This window comes from Strigops habroptila, chromosome 4 (assembly GCF_004027225.2).
Source record: "Strigops habroptila isolate Jane chromosome 4, bStrHab1.2.pri, whole genome shotgun sequence".
Taxonomy (NCBI): Eukaryota; Metazoa; Chordata; class Aves; order Psittaciformes; family Psittacidae; genus Strigops; species Strigops habroptila.
Window position 1 is genome coordinate 49,039,932 of NC_046358.1, and position 19,599 is coordinate 49,059,530.

A 19,599-nucleotide genomic window follows, 5' to 3' on the forward strand; every position below is an offset into this window, starting at 1 on the left:
ACCTCCAAGGTCAACCCTAGACCTGGTGCTCCCAACTCTGAGCAATTTGTGGTGGCCCTGAGCTTGTGGGGATGCTGGCTACTTCCCGCTGGTGAGCTGGTGGTGATTTCTCTTTCTTGCAAGCCTGCTTGCACCAGTTGCAGTGGCAGCTTGTTGGTGGCCGTCTGGGAGGCTCCTGCCTGAGGCTGGGGGGTGAATGGCAGAGCCAGCATCAGGCACATGGCATCTGGTCCAGCACCCTGTTGGTGTGCTGTCCCTGTTTGTCACCAAGGAGCACTGTGTCCTCTCAGGCAGCTCGCTAAAGCATCTTGTTGCTTTCTAGGCATCCAGCCCCGTTCATCTGGTGGGAGTAAATCCAGCCTGTATCACATCTGCGTAAAAGTTTCCTGGGGACTTGGGGCTCAGCTGCTCCCTGGAGTAACATCTCACATTGCCTCTGTAATTCAGGCACCAACATGACTTTAATACAACTTTTTAAAGTATGCATTTGTATCTAGTAAGCCCTTGAGTACTGCAGAGTCCCTTTTATATTGAAATTCGGTCTTCTCAATAACATTTTATTATGAGGCTTGCTATTTTTGGAATTGCTGTTACTCTGTTATGAGCAAGGCACCTAACATCCTTCAATATGAAATCATTAGAGGCACAGCAGAGTTCATTACAGGGGCATTTCTCTGGATTAAGAACAAATCAATACCACATACTAATATCACAGCCTGGTACCTGGCTTCGGTTGCAAATAGCACATCCAAAGGCAGGTACTCTTCTTTTGGCCTCTTGTGCTCTTCTTCCAATATCTTATTTACTGTTTTCCCCCAAGCTGTTGTGATGGATTTATGAGCAGACAAAATCCAAAGGTTGTTTTTTCCTTGAGCTACCTGAATATTGTAGCTTTTAAAATAAAGAAGAAAGAAATAACCAGCTTAAGTTTGTGATATTGCAGTAACCTCACATGCGATATGACTTCCCTGCTTCTGCCGGAGGACCCCCCTGGAAGCAGACATGCAGAAGGGAGCAAAAGCCTGAAGCTCTCTCTAGTTATATTTAGCTGATCACATTCAGAGTTTAGAGTAAGTTTCAGAAGTTCATTTGGTTCAGTAGCAGCTCGGGTAGCTGACATGAAAGCTACTGAGGCCAGTAGCGTTTGTTTCTCTTTATTTATTAGAAGTAATTATTCATCAGTGGAATTTAATTATTACTTTTTTGCCTTTTTAAAATGTTGCTTAATGGAGGGAAGCAGCCATTTGTCTAGGCTGCGTTTAATGCTGAGTGGATCCAAAGGGGGTTTTCTTCATGCTGTTTTGACAATTATAATTTAAAAAAACAATCAAGTTGGTGACGTGTGGAGCTGTAGGCCTTCTCTGTAATGATGTGAAGCACTCAAGCCCTTATTAACTTTATGCTTTCATTTACTAGCGTGCTCCTGGAGGAAGACCTCCCAGTCAAACTGCTATTGCTTCTTTAAAAACCTAAAGTTAGTAATTGCTTCGGCTGCACATCTCATTATGAGGAAAGGCCTACAGCTGGGAGCAGCACTTATTTTTGGTTTTACATTTTTGGGGGGGAATATAGCAAAATTTCTTGCTATACCTCCAGCCCAACCTTTAGCTATTCCATTGCTGCGTATAAATTTATAAACTCAATTATAAAAGTTCTACATTTCTACTTTCTTTAGAAATGGAAGGCTTGAGGGCTTGGCTGTATCACAAACCATTACTGTATTGATGAAAAGCTGGGCAGAGCCTGTCTGCTGGTGAGTAGTGGCCGATCAGTGTTGGTAGGAGCACATCAGTGAAGCCTTTAATGGTGAGTAGTCGACACTGCTCTGATTGCCATTTATCCCTTGTTCCATTAAGTGGACATTCTCCCTTCCCTCTCCTAGCATTGTCTGGAAAGGAGCACACTTTCACACATGCTACCATAGGGAAGACTTGGTTAAAAAGAAAAAAGGAGGGGAGACGGAACACTTTAAGGCAGCTTTGAATAGCTGGAGGTAATTGGGCTTTAGCTCTGTTCTCATACCTTACGGATTGCCAGGAACAGTGATGCTGCCAATCTCCAAATTGCTGCACAAGCTCAGGGCAGCAGCTTTCCATCAGCAGTTCCTGCACTGGGCTCTGCTCCCTGACTGGGAGAAGCTGTGTGGAAATGGACCTGAGGGTCCTGGTGGACAAGCAGCTCAATATGAGTGAACAGTGTGCAGCTGCAGCCAAGAAAGCTAACAGGATGCTGGCTTTTCATTTTCCTACTCAGTGCTTGTATGGCCACACCTGGAGTAGTATGTACAGTTTTGGTCCCCATTATACAAAAAAGATGTGGACAGGCTGGAGAGCGTCCAGGGAAGGGCAACAAAGATGATCCAAGGATTGGGAAGCTATGTGAGAAAAGGCTGAGAGAACTGGGTTTGTTCAGCCTTGAGAAAAGAATCTCCTCCTCATAAGGGGAGACCTTATGACCATGTTCCAGTATGTAAAGGATGGCTGCAAAAAAGAGACTCTCTTCAGAAGGAGTTGCATGGAAAAGATGAGGGGTAATGAGTACCAGTTACTCCCTGGGGAGATTCCGGTTGGACACTAGAGAAACTTTTTCCGAATGAGAAGAACCAGCCATTGGAATAGTCTCCCCAGGGAAGTGGTGGATTTCCCAGCATTGGACAGATGATTCGGCTGGAGAGGGTGCTGGGTCATCTTGTCTAGACTGTGCTTTTGCCAAGAAAGGTTGGACCAGATGATCCTTGAGGTCTCTTCCAACCTGGTTTTCTATGATCCACAGTGAAAAAGTACTTTAAAAAACTCTAAAGATATTCCATTAAGATTTGGGGGCAGTATATGATAGAGGTCCTTGGTAAGAGAGAGGCAAGAAAACACCAGGGGTTGGGTGAGATTAGGGTTTTCCTTGTTGGCCTGATGGTTTCTGAAGAGCGGGATGAGTGCCATCTCAGAAGTACAGGCAGGGAAACGGAGGCACCACACTGGTGGCTTGCCCAAGGCTTGTGTAACGAGCCTATTTGCTCTGTCAAGGCCTGTCCCTAAATATACACCTTAAGGTGAAACATTTTTCTGTCTTTGAAAGACATACGCAATAACCTTACGTGGACATGAGCAAAAGGAGTCTGTTGCTCATGTGGCTAGCCTGGAGAAAGCAAAGAGAGGGTGGAATGGGATGGACCCAAAGTACACCAGCGCTGGAAGAAAGATTCCCAACTGAGCTTCATGCCCTTGGATCAGGTCTCTGGAGAGATGTTGGTAAGGACAGTGACATTTCATAGAATCATAGAATAGTTAGGGTTAGAAAGGAAGCTTTAGATACCACTGTGGTGAACCACTAGAAAATGTGCAAAGCAGCAGCCTAACAAAAGGTTAGCAGCTGAAGGTGGGTGCGGAGCACAGCTGTCCTACTCCTGGCACTGATTTATTTCTTACTTTTTTTAAAGCAATTCGTCCCTTAGAGTGCTGCAAGTAGACCTGCTTTTAAAAGAAGGAGGTCTCAATCGCAAAGAACGGGTATTCAGTATTCATTTTTCCTAGCTCCAAATCCAGCCTATGGGGTGTGGGTTAATTCAACATCATCAGCTCCTACAGAAAGTCTTGACTACAGCCTTTGCTGCTTGCTGTGAAGTTTGCTGTTAACTGTCAGTTTCTTGCACTCCCCAAAGCATACAGGCTTTTAGCTTTTTGTCTGCTGTTCCATGCCTGTCTTTGATCACAATTTGTTCAGCTTCTGAAAGCAGGAAATAATGAACCACTTTTATTACCACTCTTCCTTTGTACTTGGGAGGGAAAAGTGAAGGACTTTCCTGCATGAATTTTCTAGCTTGGCTGTTACAAGACACGATGTTTGCTATGGGAGCAGATGCATCAGGAAGGAAATTGTGGGAAAACCTGTGTGATGCTTGGGAGCTCCATGTCTTCACCCCACCTACGTGTTACCTACAAGCACAAGACAAGATGTAGGTCACCAAAATGGGTGACTGACAAAGTCTGAAAGACATGCTTTTGTGGAGAAGGAGAAATAAGATTGGGGGTACGAAACCTAATGCTCTCTATGAATCTTGGCTCTACATCACTTACATATTTCTGAAAGGGAGTGTCGAGGAGAAAGAGATGGGGGCTTAAATGAGACCAAGTCCCCTGTAAATACTGTATTGCTTCCAAGCACTAGCCCAAAGCGAAGTCGGTTGCCTTGCAGCTCCCCCAGGTAGCTGGAGTTACTGAAGCCAAAGATAACTTCTTGCCTTTTTTTATGGCCTGACGTGCATGAGGTGCGCGCAGCTGAGGTCTGCAGCAAGATCTCAAAAGTATCTCAGGCTTGGGCACCTCAAACGGCTTTTCTTAGTAGAACTTAACAATATGAAGTAATCCTGGACACTCGAGTGCTGTAAGGCACCGCACGCTACCAGGCCATTTAAAGTCACGTTGAAGATAATGAAAAGACTCCCACAGACTTCAGTGGGAAACACATCAAACCGTGCAGCTCAGCAAAGCCTAAGTCTCTGCCACGAGCTTCCTGTCCTTGGTTTTCAAACATCTCTATTGTGCTGTCCCTATTGAACAATTAAAAATGCTTTCCTTTCTGGAGGAATCAAGTAAAAATTGGATCTGAAAACAAAGCCACAGTGTAAATCATGGCACTGAAAGTGCTGAAGGGGAAATCAAAGTTGTGTTCATCATCTGGGCAGTCAGGGCCAGGCAGAAACAACATTATTTTGGAGATATCTCAACTGAGAAGTTCCAGGGGTAAGAAAATCTCACTGGCTAATTAAGGGTAAATGGATGTACATGAATCTGCTCAGAGAGGGGACTAAGTAGAACTGCTATTTTCTTACTAGGATCAGTACTGAAGTTAGAAGCTATTTTGGGATGCTTTTAGAGGCAAATGGGCTATTTAGTTTTGCTGGTGTTGAGTTTTTTTTGGCAGGGAGGGCAAAATTGTTTTTTCCTTTAGAGCTATTTGCAGGTAAAGAGGTAGCTCGTGTTCTGGATCCTCATAGTTTATTACCAAAGAAATGTGGATTTGTAGTCAGAGGGCTAGTTAGGCATTTCAATGGAAACGTACAGCTACGGGGTTTGTGCACTGGTTGTAATCAGGGTTTTCAGAGTTCTATTTTACTTCATATAGACAAGAAACATACACAAGAAGTCAGACTTCAGTATCCAATTGCAGGCTGTATTCAGGTAGAGGGTACAGGAAGAACAAAAACCCAGCACACATCTCTCAATAAATCATCCTGGGGTGCGATGCTCACAAGGGGTGATTTTTTGGAGCAAAACTTTTGAAATACAAGGCTTGAGGCTCATTACAGATAGGCATGAAAGCATGTCACTTCCTTCCTGCAGGTGGACTCAGAATTTTGAGCAAGAGGTTTGTTTCTTTGGTTAAAACTGTCAAGAAATGTAAAGCTTTCCAAGCACACACATACCTTGGTGCTCCAGGTAGAAGCAGGACTCTGGACGCCACAGGCAGATTCCTCTGTGCTTTCATGACCTCAACTCCTATCACATGCTTCTCAGGCACTACTTCATTATTTTTATATGATAGTGATGTGTGAAAGTCCTGCCTGATGCTGTCCTGGCCTGGGAGGCTGCAGCCTGGGCGCTGGGGGTTTTGCTGTTACACTTCTGATGGTGCTTGCTTGCTTTTCCAATAGCAGGTTTGTGTGAGCCCTGCAACAGGCTTTCAAAACAGACTTGAAAAATTCATGAAATGCTTTATATATAAGGTGAATGAATGACTGCAGGGACTGGTGGGATCTTGTTGGGTTTTTTTTCAGCAAGCTTCCAAATGACAGATTTCCACGTGTAATTAAGAGCTGTATATTCAGTCCTATTTCTCTTTCTTTGCCACTTCTGCCTCTTTGTTGATTCTGCTAAGGGTTCCTTTTTATTAAGATTCAGTGAAAACCAAGGCTTTTTCTCCATGTGCGTGTGTATACACGTCTTTCACATTGGCTTTAAACAACATGGTGGTTGTGAGCATATTCAATGGCTCTTCTCTAAAGAGATCTGGCAGGTTAGAAAGCAGATCCAATGCACTTATGTTATTAACAGCTGCAGAAGCAAGCACAGGAGAAATGACAGCGGAAAGGGAGTTACTTTCTTAGTTACCAGTGAGCAGGGGTGAAAGCTGGGATTTATAGAAATGCACTGAAAAATTCCCTGTCTCTTTACAGAACAGGATTTAAGCTCTGCTGCTGCCCCTAACCCTCCCAAGGACAAAGCTCTAGAGACAACCTTTCACATGAACACGATAAACCATTTGCTTCTCCACATTACAGAAATGGCTTTTTTTTGGTCAATGCTGCATTTGCAAACTCCCAAGGAAGGGCTGCGATGCAGAGAAGTTGTCATGTGCTGCAGGAGCTAATGTTGCTGCCTGCTGTGACTTAGTCTTGCTGCTCAGGTTTTTTTCCTGCTCCTTGTGTAACGTCTGTCTGACAGAGCGATACCAGACTGTCACTGTCTCCTACTGCACCATGTTTTCTGTCTGAGAAACAGTAATGAGAGCAACTAAGGCAGTTTTTATTTTTCCTTTAACTTTCTGAACGAGGCCTGCTGTGTTTTTGCAAATTGCATCTTCATGATAAGTGTTTAAGAGCCATAGCTTTTCATATTGCACAACTTAGGATCAGCTTTGAAAAGAAACACTTTATTTTAAAGCAGAAAACTAGATTAGATAATTGCTTTTGCAGCTAGAAACACAGTCCTGTCAGTTCGTCTAATCCAGTTCTTTGGCACTCATGCAGGACAGCTTTCCACACGGCATAACGCACGGCTGCCTCTGCCAGACATACCAGCCTGGGCTGCTGCGCTTTCTCAGTACAGCTCATGAATGAGTGCTGGGCCTGGCATTCTCATCTTTCTGTGAGCAACCTGGCACGCATCTCCATGTAATGCTCCACTGGAACATGGAAAAGTGTCCTACAGGAGTTCAGTTTGGAAAGGTCATCCTATATTTTATAGTGTCCCTTTTATAAAATAGCCTGAAAGAGAAGTGGTGTTTAAGTGCATTTAACTAGCTAACACAGCAGGCATGCAGAACATAAGCTGTCCAATCAACTATGAAACAAATGCTAGAATTAATTGCTTAATTCTCTTTGCATTAGGATAAAGCATACGGTTTTAAAATGTCTTCAGTGAAAAACTGCTGAATTTGGGAAACCTACTATTGCCTTGCACTAAATTGAAAAGCAAGGTCAAGTGTAAAGATTGGTGGGGTGATAGCCAAAGGCAAGCTGACCTGCAACTTATTTTGTGAGACAATCTAGTTTTAAGGTTTGTGTGTACATGTTTGACAGTAAGCACATTAAATAATTAGTATCTCTGGAAACCCAGGTTTTGTTCAACTTTGTGGTTATTCAACTATGGAAAAAAATCCAGAGATACTTCTTACCCAGCAGCCAATAGGTGACTGCCAAAAGTTTCACTGTATCAAGGAATAACAGGCTGCAAGCTGAGGGATCATCATCTGTTCTAGCCTGTTTTCTACAGGGCTGCTGCAACGATGATTTGTCCTACATGTGCATGTGGACTAACGCTGCCTTTGAACAGAATCCTGAGTGTTCACAGATGTAGGAATTGGCCTCCTTAATTTTCAGGTAGGGTGGGTGTGTCTGCCTGTGTGTTTTCTGGATGTCAGAGAACAGCGTGAAACATGCTCCGCTTTCAAGCCGACAGCACGATAGGAAGGTGAGACTTTTTGGCAGGGTCAGTGCCTGTCTCCCCATGGAGGTAACCTGCACAAGCCCGGCATGTATGGCTGACCTCTCTGTGTTTGGTTCTACCAGGACAGCCTCCATTTGGCCAGGCAGTAATACACCACCTGCCCAGCACAACGTGAAGCCAGTGAAATGACAAGCAAGTGGAAAGCTTGCATGTGTACCAGCTACAGGGAGGTACAGGTGCTTGGCAAGATCAAGACTTTGATCCTGTTCACACCAGCATGCGTAAATTCGCACATCAAGTGCTTTCCATAGGAACACTCATACATGTTTTACCTAACTGAAGGGCACTGCACCATCTGATGCCCTGTTTTTTATAATACAGCAGCTGCAGTGTTTCGTAAGAATTGGGATAGAGACCACAAGTTGATTTGAACTGCAGTGGGAAGTACGCTCTGATAGCTCCAGCAGCTTTCAGGAGTAATGCCTCATTCTTACCAAACTTACCCACTTCCTTGTTGCTGGAACAGTTGAGCTTCAGTCCCATGTTTCTAATCCCCCTGCCTGCCTAGTGCAAAGGACCAAACTTACTTAATAGTACTCCTAACCTCAAAGTAACCAGCACAAACAAATGGCAGGATCCAAGCACACACTCTATCCAGAAACTGTAGGAAGCCTACAGGGAAAGACCTCCTTTATTTCAACATTTTAATGAAATATAGTAATTTCTCTATATGAACACACACTTATTTTTGCTGGCAGCTGCATCTAAAAGTTCACAAAACAACTCCAAACACAGATTTAAAAAAAGAAGCATCCAAACTTTTAACTTGATCTCCAAATCTTGGTTAAGTGGACTTCATCTTTCCTTTGTTTCCTTGAAAGACGTTATTGTCTCAGGGCAGTATTTTCTGCAGAGGCTAAACATTTCCCAGTGGCTGCATGACAGGTGGCTTTCATCCATTACTACCTGAAGTCCAGTTTCAAGTTTAGCATTAGAGATCCGCTCCATGTAGTTTGCAGTGTGGTACTTTGTTCATCTATCTCATTTCTCCAGGGGCGCATAATTCAAAAGCTTCTCAATCAGATCCACATGGGCCAGGAGCATTCTGCGGCAGCAGTATCTCTTCAAACCAAGGGCATCCAGGGCATCTCTATTAATGAACAGCAACAAAAACAACATAATGGATGAAGTGTGTCAGAACCACTTGTACATGTTCCTAAGCAACATACTGATTACTTTGAGCTTAGTCATAAAGAGAAACTTGTTTGCAGTTCAAACTAAGAAATAGAAATTTAGCATGTGCTCTTATTGTTCTTTCCAATTTACTGCTGCTGACAGGGTGTTTGCCTGTTCTCTGGCCTGCAAGAGCACATGATTTCTGTTGAAGGGAGCATCTAGCTGACACAGCTACCAAACTTTCAGAGGCGAGCCTGCAGAACTACCATAGGAACATAACCAGAACAGACCTAAGTTTTATGGATTTTGTCTTCTGAGCCATCCCACTCGTGAGGGCATATTTGGTCATGAAATAGCAAGTCTAAGTAAGATGCAAGTATTTTGATTTTGGAAATAAAATTTTAGTTTTCAGAGCTGGAAAGAAACTTGATATATAGTACATTTGTAACCTCCATTATTTAGTTACAGTAACTTAGTCTTCCTGTTACAAACACCAGTCTGTACAGAAGAGAGGAGCTGATCTGGTTAAAAATCTGATTGATGAAGAGGTGTGAAGGTAATAACAGGACACAGTTCTGAAACATGGGAAGTCATTTCCACTCCTTAACTATGGTCAGTCTAGGATTTTACCTGTACTGGTTACAGCTCCTGCTAGTTGTATGGTAGAACACAGCACGAAGGCACTAGACAGTCTCCTGACACAGGAGTAAGGAATAGCATCTCTAAGCAATGTTGTAACACTTTTCTGTAAACTGAGGATGATACTTGACTACCTCACAAGATAAGTTTGTAATCTAAGCCACGTTAAAAGAGTGAGAGAGATAGAAACTAAAATAACTCAAAATGCAAACTAGCCCACATATGGATGGGATGTTAACTCTGTGGAAGGCCAAAATCCTTTCCAGTTCCCCATATAAGAAGGCATTCTGTCATACAACCTGTTCCCCACAAATATACGAATAAGGACGTGCGGACTGCTCAATACAGTCCTAATTCCTTCTGAGTGACTGCTCAAGACTCTTATGGTTGGGTAGAGGAAGTATGAGTCATCCTAGCCTGAACCACTATATGTGTCTTCAATGGCTATTGCTATCAGACCTCTTAAACATAAGTGACACTTTCCATGCTCTTTAGCTCCAACCTATTAACCATAAAGCCAGCCTGATACTCCTTCAGAATCTGACATTCATGAAACACGACTCAAGTCTTTAGATCTATATGCTAGAGTGCAACAACCCAGCGTTTGCTTAAAACCAGTGTAATCTCCTGAAACCTGTAATTCTGCTATAGGAAGAAGCTGACAGATACTTTTCTAAGTACAAATGACTGAAAAGAAGGCTCAGCATAAGCTGGACCATGGTAAAAGGTTGTTTGGCTTCAAGCAGCTTCTCTGATGAAGTCAGTTAGTCCTTGTACCTCTCAACAGTTCTTCAAGGGCTTAAATAGCAGGGCTATTCGTTTTACGACTAGCACTTGCAAAAGTTATTTAAGAAGTATATGAAGAGTCTATTTTTAGAAAAGACTTTTTATAAATAATATCTAAACCTTCCAAAACACTTGAGAACAAAAGCATCTGATGTCTGTTGAGATGTGAGTTTTTAAGAGGTATCTGGAAAATTCTGAACTTTCAAATGCAGTTATCAGAGATGCAAAATACTACCATTAATCACAGCTTTAGAATTCCTACTGTATATACATTTCGGCTAAAACAACTTCAGTTGTGTTACCCTCTTTCTTCTAGCTTCCAAAGGCTTGTGAAAAAGAGCAATTTTAAGGGACAAGTGGAAAGGTGTGGGTCTTTTTTTTAACCACAAATTACTTAGACAAGGTTATTTTTTCCATTTTGTCTGTCCATTTCTCAGCCACCACTAACAGGGATGCTGACACTGCACTGCAAGTTTTTAACTGTTCAATATCTGTAAACTCTGCTTCTGATCTTACAATCCCATAAATGCATTAGTTTGAACAGGCATCCCAGAATCGCACCCGTGACTATAGCAGTAGTTCTCAGGTGAGCAGGTATCAGTAACAATTTACATCTTCCTGTCCCACACAAAAGCAGAGGAATAATGAAGACAGGAAAAATATTAAAATGTAATACTTGGAAAATAAGTCAGAAGTGCTACCAAAATAGTTCTGATAAATTTCAGTATTAGTGAGAAATTATTAGCTACCCACACTATTTTAATGCTTTTAACTCCATAAATGAAAGGAAAAAAAATTTTTAGTAGGGCTTTCCAAATACTTTTAGTTTAGCCACTGCAATCTTCTACTCAGCTAGGTTTGACAGGTTCTGGGATGCAAATGCACTCTAAAAAGCCACTCACAAAAGTAATGAAATTTAGGAAAAGTACTGAATGACTTTTCACTGGACGGTTTTTAATGAAAGTGGTGGGGGAACAGGACATCTTTCTGCTGCAAACTCCACATCAAGCAGTAAGAAGCATGGAGAATAATCACAACTTCCTACAAGTTTAGAGTAGGCTCAGAAAACTAAGCTTTGTTCTGTGCTCCACTGTTTAACATTTGACAAAACAAGACATCCCAAACCACAAGAATGTTTTCAGATTTAGAGAAAAGGCAGTGAAATCTGTGTTGTTAGTTTATACTCTTCTGAAAGTTCATAGATATCAGTCTATTTAAAAACCTATTAGTAACCCTAACCATTTGAGCGCAAAGCAAATACTCCTTTCTGCTTAACAGTTTCAACATCACTTCGGGAGGTTTCTCAAATTTCTAACACTTTCTTGCAAACACCTGTGTTTTCTTTTCCTTCATACTTAAACTCAATGACAGTGTAAAGATTTCTCAAGAGTTACCTTCTGAAATCCTTCTAGAGTAGATCCACCATAGCTAGACCCTCCTTGAACTATTAAGACTTAAAGACATGGTAGACTCTGCCACTAGCAGGACCTGTGGCCAGCACAGATTAAAATTCTGGCTATGCAAAGCATGCCCAGACTACTGAAAACAGTCAGGTGTCTGGAGCAGCTGAACTTCTCCTTCCCCCTCAGCAAACCACTGCTTTCAAATAAGGTCTGCAATTCTGCGCAGCAAGTACAAAATGCTTTAAAGAAAACCTACAATGGGTATAAATTTTTAACAATGTTAGTTACTTCTTACACTTTTAACTTCTTTCTCTCACCTTTAAAAAAACCTCAAAACATACTGGTGTCATAGTTGGCTATACTGCTTGTTTCTTTCCTTCCTGTTCCATACAGAGTTAAGTATTTGAGACCGGTTTGGGTGTAAAGGTTATGACTTGGCAACTTCCATCTTACTGCACAGAAAGATTCAGTAGGGAAACAAGTGCTTTCCCAGCAATGATCATGTCTAACCACTAGTTAAACAGTTAGCTTCAGAACTTATCTGTAGTTTTTAGCCTCTTTACAGCTACTTCTTAATGCCATGACCCTGCACTCATGTATCTTACGCGCTGTGCAATCTCATCTAAAATCTGACACAAAGAACATAGAGAAATAATACCCACCCTTCTGTATATTCTGCTTGCAGAAGGCCAAGATAGGCTTCCCACTTGTTTCCAACTATTTTGCCGCATGTGAAACATCTCACTGGGATGATCATTCTTGCACTGTAGCTGCAACGGGAAAAAATACAGTATCACCCCCCTGCAAAATGACTAACAGCTAATACTCAGCTATAAGAAGGCAAACACAGAGTTTGCCCAAGCCTCCAGCAGCAGCTCAACGCGCTACATGCCAGCGAGCGGAGAGCCCGCGGGACGGAAGTGCCGAAATACAGCGGCGCAACACCATCAAGTCGCGCCTCACCACCGCGGTCGTGCCCGCACGGCTCCTGCGGCAGGCGGAGCCGGACAGGGCGGCGGGGGCCAGCGACCACGCACCCTGCGGCCGGGAGACAACCGGACAGGCCCCCGCCCGCCCGCGCGTCACCTTGCCCCGCGGCGGCGGAAAGAGGCCCGGGGAGGGGCGCAAGAGGCGGCTGTAGGGCCAAGGGAGCCCGAAGTCCCGCTTCGCCGCGATCACCACCCCGTGGCGGCGAGGCAGCTCCCGCTGCCGGGGCGCTAACGGCACCGCAGCCCTACGAGGCGGCTCCTACCGTCACCGCAACGGCTCCTCCGCGCCCCCGTGACGCCTGCCCCGGCAGTACCAGTGCGGCGAGGCGGGGGAAGGCGCGGCGCCGCAGGGCGGGCCGACACAGCGGGCGGGCGGGAGGCGGTCCGGCGCACCCCTGTTTCTGAGGAGGGCGGGCAGGTGGTAGCGGCCGGGAGTACGGCGTCCCGGGCAGCTCAAGAGAGTGCGCGCGCGGGGCGGGCTTGTTTTCGCGTTTCGCGTGCGGAGCGGCAGCTGGGGCGCCGGGAGCGGCGGCACCGGCGGCGAGAGCGACCGAGTGAGGGAGCGCGGCGCCCGCACCGGCTCCTCCTTCCCTTCCCCGTCCCCACTCGGGTGCACACTTGTTGCATTGCGAAAGGGCTTTTGAAGCGGCGAGGCTTCTCATCCCATCCTGGCTGAGGTACCGGAGCCGTCCGGGGCGGGAAGCGCAACTGGTGGCTGTAGCCCGGCACCCGCCAGCGCTGTCTGGCGTAGGGGGAGAGCATGAGGAGAACCCTGGCGGGCAGGGCTGTGGGACGGGGCACCCCGCGGGGGTCCGCTCCCTCACGGGCAGGGGCGGCGGTGCCTGCCATGGCTCCGCGGCTGGAGAGCCTGTCCCCCCGCGGGCAGAGCCCGCCGAGGAGCGGCCGGCCGGGGAGGGGCGTGAGGGGATCCGGCCGGGACGCCCCGATGGTCGGCTCGCGGCTGCCGTGTCGCCGCGTCGCGCCTGTGGGAGTGCAGTGCCCCTTTGGGGCTGTTTCTCCTCAGGCGAGAGGAGGCAGGAGCGGCTGTGTGCGACCTGCTCCGCTCTCCCGCCGCCCGTCCCAAGGGATGTTGGGCGTTCCGCCGTTCTGCGCAGCCCGGACAGTGTTTATTCTTTGAAGGCAAACTCGCCCTCGAGTTGTGGGCGCTGTCGGGGCTGCGGGCTTGCCGGGAGTTCTTAAACTCTGGGGTCAGATTGGGCTTGACGCTGTCCCGTTTAACTTTGAGTGTTGCTCCGTCTCGCTGTGCCCTGTGCACGGCTAAAATGAAAACGAAGCTGTTCAGCAGAGGTAACGCTGCCCTCGGGGCTGCTCAGGGCAGTGCCACAGGCGCAGCCTGCGCGAAGAGGAGCGTTTTCCCCCCACCTGAGGGACAAGGAAGTTCCCCTTGCTCGGGAGGCAACGGCTGGTTGCAGGCAAAGCAACCGGTTTTACTTGGTACCCCAAGCAGGGGAGGTTTGGTAGCAGAGGATAATGCATCTTGAAACTGTTTACTTGTATTTCATTAATCTAAGGATTGGGGAAGCATTAGGCGTAGGCAGGCTGTGTGTGCTTAGCACACATAGGGAAGCATGCTGCGGTGGCTACAAACTTCAGGGACAGACACTGCTGTTCTGGAGACTCTGGGATGAAGCATCAGTCTGAACGCCATCAGTCCTTATTGCTCTCTCGTTACAGCGTTAGCGTTATGTTAATTGTCCTTGGGCAGAGCAGAAATTCTCCAAAAGTGTTTTATTTTCCTGCTAAAGTGTCTGTGAGTTGATACAGTGCACAGCGCAGAGCCATTACTGCCAGGCATAGAAATAATTGTGTCTTAATGCACAGCTTATGTTAATACGTCTTTCGTGACTATTTTTTGAATGACTGGATTATTGACCCTCTGCACAGAAATGCCAGACCTAACTTGAGCTGTAAAAGAGCAAATAGTTTGATTTTAACAAATAAGGGTTCGAGGTTGTTTGAAAGCATTTTTACATTTTTGATTGCTACTGAAAAGACAGTAATTTTTGCAGTCCCATGAACAATTATACGCAGTTGTGAATGGAGAGAATTGGCTTGGCATGGAGGGTAGATGAAACCTCGTGCGATCTCTAGATTATTATCATTATTGTTATTGTAGGCCAGAGGGAGCCAAACTGTCTTTTCTCTTTCTCCTTTGATTTATTTATATATTTATTTGGGGGGGGGGGGGGGATGGATTTTGGAGATTCTTGTTCGATGCATTTTCAGCGCCAGGGCTCCAAAGTAATTTTCTTACTGAACTCTGCAGTGAAAGACATTTGTGTTTGGAGATGGGAATTTGCAACTGGGAGTGAGAAAGAGGGGCTGTCACAGGGGCTTCACAACAGAGCCACATCATGAGATGTACAATAGTATCTTATCGGATGCCTTGTAGAAATGTGCTTGCTTATTTCTTGAAAACAGCTGTATTTTAACTTTCAGACCTAGCTCTCCTATCTGTCTTCGCTTAGCATCTTTTTCAAAGAAAAATTCACTCAGCTTGTTCTCACAGTAATACTTTAACTTTGTTACTTCTTTTCTGGATAACCTGCTTTGGCTGGGTGACGGGCTTAATGAACTAATAGGTCTTTTATGGCTGTAGTTTCTTTGATCCGAGAAAATGTAAGGATTTTTATGATGTATGACCTGGAGAGACTGTTACATACTGAGAATATTCTCTGCTCAACTTCATGTACCCTCTGCTTAATCTGACCTTTTGCCAAACTGTAGAAGTCTGTTTAAAAGACTTGCGGGGCGAGGATGTGCATGCATGTGACTATTAGGAGCCAAATATGGGCTGTACCTCACAGTGATTAGGGTGACTCTACAGAGTGAGCTCAGGTGAGCTGGGTACTGCCAACACTCAGCTGTTGCAGTTTAGTATTTAGTCAAATACTAAATATACAAAATACAAAAGTATTTAGACTCTTCAACCATCCTTCTGGAGAGGGATGAGGACTGGAAGAGTTGGAGAATTAGGTCTCTTTAAACATTCTTTGAAGAACTGCGGGAATCGGAGTCCTATCTCCTAGAACTACTCCTAGAACTGCATAGGTCTTTCTCACAGGAAGTTTTAGTTCCATTTCTGGTCTCTTGCCACCTTCAACAAACAACCGTCCCTGAACTGCTGATTCTTTGTGCCTTCAGACAGCCTGCTGGTCAGGAAACCCATCAGAGCGCTCCTCAGAGGCTTCCCTAGAACTAACCAGATAGAAATATGTTTGAGAACAGTGGGCTGCTTTTCTGATATGCTTCTGGAGCACCTTCTGTCATGTGAGACTTTGTGGTGGGGCATTACAGATAATATATCCTACTTACTGGTTAACGCAGTACAGGACTTCTTCCTGTGATCTGAGCAACTTTTGAAGGCTGACAGTGTTTTGTACCACCATCACTGTTGGGTTGAGGCTTGGCATTTTTTGGTGGATTTAGATCTACGAAACTCAGCTAGGCATGACAGCTTTGTGGCATTGTTAGTGATGAGTACTGAAATCCTACATTGGTAACGAAGGAGTAGGTCCTGTTCCTACTCTCCCATCTGTAAAATGTAAGGGAAAATATTGCTGCTTGTTTAAAAACCAAGCAAAAAGTCAGTTAAGTGACCTCACTGGCTGAACTACTCTTAAAATACTTTTATAGCTCGAGTGGCCATATGACCTCCTGCAGCTCATGTTGGCAGATTTTGTCTTTTGTGACCTTGTAATTAGGGCTGTAGGAAGGAGTCTCTGCACTCTCTGGGATCTCTGCACTTGTACTGGTAGTGTGAGAAACCAATGGCTGAGAAATGTATTTGTTTATTTACTTACTTTGTGGGTTGCCATAGGTCAAGTTTTGGTGTACATCCTCACGAGTCTGGAGGCTTTTCACCTTTCCCTGCTTTTCACCTTCTGTGGTTGTTCCCCTTCTTCTGACTTTGCTTGTTTCTGCATACATGTAGATTATCAGAACTTAAACCTTGAGGCTTTTAAGATCTGATTTGCCAGTTAGGTAGCAGCTGTGTTCAGAGGTAGTGAAATGTTATTTAAATCCAGGACTGATTAGTAGAGCTTTTCAGTGAAGGATTGGTTTGGTACTATTGATCGTGACTTGCAACCTTCTGTAAACCTGTGGATAGCTCTCTTGGCTCTGTTTAGACTGAAAAGCTCTGTTTTCTGTTACTTCCTGTGGTCATTTAGAGAAAGAATGTTATCGGTTTTCACTCCATCTCTGACTAACACCTCAGAATCCTGTACATGATGGCAAGTTTGTGGCACGATGTTCAATGTGGTACTCCTCAGATCTCAGCAAAGCCAGGGAGGAGAACCCTAAGAGGAGGACCTGCATGAATCTTGAAATAAGTGATTGAATAGGACATTAGTCAGGAACTGAAATGTGATATGGAAACACTAACGAATAAATATGTAGCAGCAGAGAGACAGTGGGAGGGGAAGATAAAAAAAGGCAAGACAAAGCTTGGCTACTGTTTTCTGAGGCACATTCTACACTCCAAGTCTATCAAATCCTGCAGATTTACTGTTGGGCTTTCTCTAGTCCTAGTTAACTGCTCAGAAGTGTGTCATTCATTGCATTCCACAAAACGGGAAGAAAGCTGGCTCCTTCTGGAGCTACCTAGCATGCTAGGTAACACATGTGGCTTTGGAAGGACTTCCCTCCTTTCCCTCAATAGCTTGTAGGCTCAAGGAACAAAGACTAAGCTGGAATCTTGTTTTCCCCTCGATTTTTTTTTTTTTTGAGTGGGTTGCTCTCTGCCCCAGTTATGTGCCCCCCACCCCCAGTTGTTTGTAGCTGGTGGGAGGAAGGTGGAGAAAACCAAGAGGGAGAGGCAGGGATGATGAAAGGAGGAAAGACTTGTCTGCTCTGTAGAGCTGTGCATTGTTTAGTTGTGCTGCAGGTTGTTTAATAGCTGCCCAGGCCCCTGGATTTAGTGAAACGAATACAGAAGCTGCTAAGCAAGTAGAAATGAAGAGAAACCTCTCTAAGCTGGGGATGTGGCTGCAGCTTCGCTGTAATACCAGACAAGCCTGATGCTGCTGATTTCATTAAAAGCAACATTTGGAGCCTCAAAGCAGGTTTTAATACTTGCTATATATTTTTTTAAAATATGCTGACCTTATCTGGTAAGCCTGTAATATTTGTTGCAACGAAGAGCAGCTGCTGCATAAATACATGTATAATATCAGTTGCCAATTCTGAGAGCTGTGCTGAGACTGTGACTTGTTTGAAGTGGGGTTGCTATTAAAAGGCAGGTGGCAGGATGTTTATTTTACACCTTGTTAATTGCTTGTTTTTCCTGCTGTAATTGGCTTCCTAATGGGGGCAGAATGCACTTGGTTTTGCACACAAAGCTTCATTAGTGACAACTGATGGAAAGGATTCAGAGGGTGAGATTTATATGAAATATATATATTGGAGTAACAGATGTCTCTGCTAAATAGAGTGTATGAAGAAGTCCCACAGATGCATCCAAAAATGCAAATGTTTTTCCATAAAACGATTTATAAGGTGTCCTTGTGTCAGATGTAAAGATAACTTCCTATTACTTGAGAAGGGAGAAGAGACTTTATCTTGCTGTTTTTGTGGGGCAGAGATTTGTTCTGCTTCACTAGACAAGAGTTAGGATACTGGGATGGTGCTCTGTACTTGGGACTCTGACAGTGTAAATGTATTCATAAAGATATCTTCAATGATCTCTGTGGCATAGAATAGTAGAATGGTTTGGGTTGGAAGGGACCTTAAAGATCATCTAGTTCCAACCGCCTGCCATGGGCAGGGACACCTTCCACTGGACCAGGTTGCTCAAAGCCCCATCCAGCCTGGACTGCAACAATGCCAGAGATGGGGCATCCACAACTTCTCTGCGTAACTTGTTCCAGTGCCTCACCACCCTCACAGTAAAGAACTTCTTCCTAATGTCTAATCTGCATGTACCCTCTTTCAGTTTAAAGCCATTCCCCCTTGTCCTATCCCTGCATGCCCTTGTAAAAAGCTCCTCTCCAGCTTTCTTGTAGGCCCCCTTTAAGGACTGGAAGGCATCTATAAAGGCTTCTCCAGAGCCTTCGCTTCTCCAAGCTGAACAATCCCAGATCTCTCAGCCTTTCCTCACAGCAGAGGTGCTCCAGCCCTTGGAGCAGCTTTGTGGTCCCTCCTCTGGATTCAGTCCAACACATCCACTTCCTTCTTATGTTGGAGGCCTCAGAGCTGAATGCAGTGCTTCAAGTGGGGTCTCAGAGTGGAGTGAAAGGGGAGAATCCGCTCCCTTGACCTGCTGGTCACACTCCTTTTGAATGCAGCCCAGAACACAGCTGGCTTTCTGGGCTGCAGGTGCACGCTGCCGGCTCATGTTGAGCTTCTTGTCCACCAGTGCCTTCAAATCTTTCTCCTCAGGGCTGCTCTCAGTCTAGCATATCTAGTGATTGCTCCTGCTAATGAACTAGGAGGAGATGCTGAGCAGTGGTGGTGGTTAGTAGCTTTCTAAGATTTATTGAGCCTTCCCTGCTTCTTGTGTATGTTAATGCTATTTCAGGTGTCCTCCCATTTGCACTGGCCCCACGGAGGCAGGGCACTGTTGTGGAGAAGCATAGCTATTCTATTTGTATTTTCAGGGTCATCACAGTTGTACTTAGAAGTGAGAGCTGAGGAGTTCTGGCTAGAGATGGGTGCTCCACAAAGGCAGTTCTTGTTTTAATAATGACTTTTTTTTTTGATGTGGTGTAAGGTTCCTTAGTGTAAGAGACCAGTCTAGGAACTGTCTGTTGATGTTCATCATAATGATCATCAGACGCCACTGCCTCTGATACCATGTGTTGTTAGGTCTAATATGTTATTGTACCTGTAGAGGTCGCTGTAGGTGGCAGGTGAGTGTAGTTTTGTGTGTGCATGTGTACATATATATGCACATGTATATAAAATTAATCCTGAAAAGGTAAG

General features: G+C 44.9%; 2 protein-coding genes across 4 annotated transcripts in view; one reads left to right on the forward strand and one right to left on the reverse strand.

The window, feature by feature from the left end:
• Positions 1 to 8,312: 8,312 nt before the first annotated feature.
• POLR2L (RNA polymerase II subunit L) lies at positions 8,313 to 13,021 on the reverse strand. 2 transcript variants are annotated; one of them, XM_030482724.1, is made up of 3 exons: positions 12,918 to 13,021; positions 12,328 to 12,435; positions 8,313 to 8,811 (listed from the first exon to the last, which is right to left on the reverse strand). In XM_030482724.1, the coding sequence occupies exons 2-3, from the start codon at positions 12,420 to 12,422 to the stop codon at positions 8,703 to 8,705; spliced, it is 204 nt and encodes a 67-aa protein (XP_030338584.1). In that variant the 5' UTR covers positions 12,423 to 12,435; positions 12,918 to 13,021; the 3' UTR covers positions 8,313 to 8,702. The 2 variants fall into 2 exon arrangements, with proteins under 2 accessions (XP_030338584.1, XP_030338586.1); XM_030482726.2 differs by lacking the exon at positions 12,918 to 13,021 and adding an exon at positions 12,752 to 12,909.
• An 82-nt stretch (positions 13,022 to 13,103) lies between these two features.
• TSPAN4 (tetraspanin 4) overlaps positions 13,104 to 19,599 on the forward strand; it is a 456,092-nt gene continuing 449,596 nt past the window's right edge. For both annotated transcript variants that reach the window (XM_030482719.1, XM_030482720.1), the window contains exon 1: positions 13,104 to 13,331. The gene's annotated coding sequence lies outside the window, so the exon portion shown is untranslated. The remainder of the gene's footprint in view (positions 13,332 to 19,599) is intronic.

Bases quoted from the DNA above. Each gene is read 5' to 3' on its own strand.
- POLR2L (XM_030482724.1), bottom strand. From the start codon at position 12,422: ATGATCATCCCAGTGAGATGTTTCACATGCGGCAAAATAGTTGGAAAC. The intron at 8,812-12,327 runs GTGGGTATTATT...GTTCATTAATAG, and splicing joins CAAGCAGAATATACAGAAGG to AGATGCCCTGGATGCCCTTG.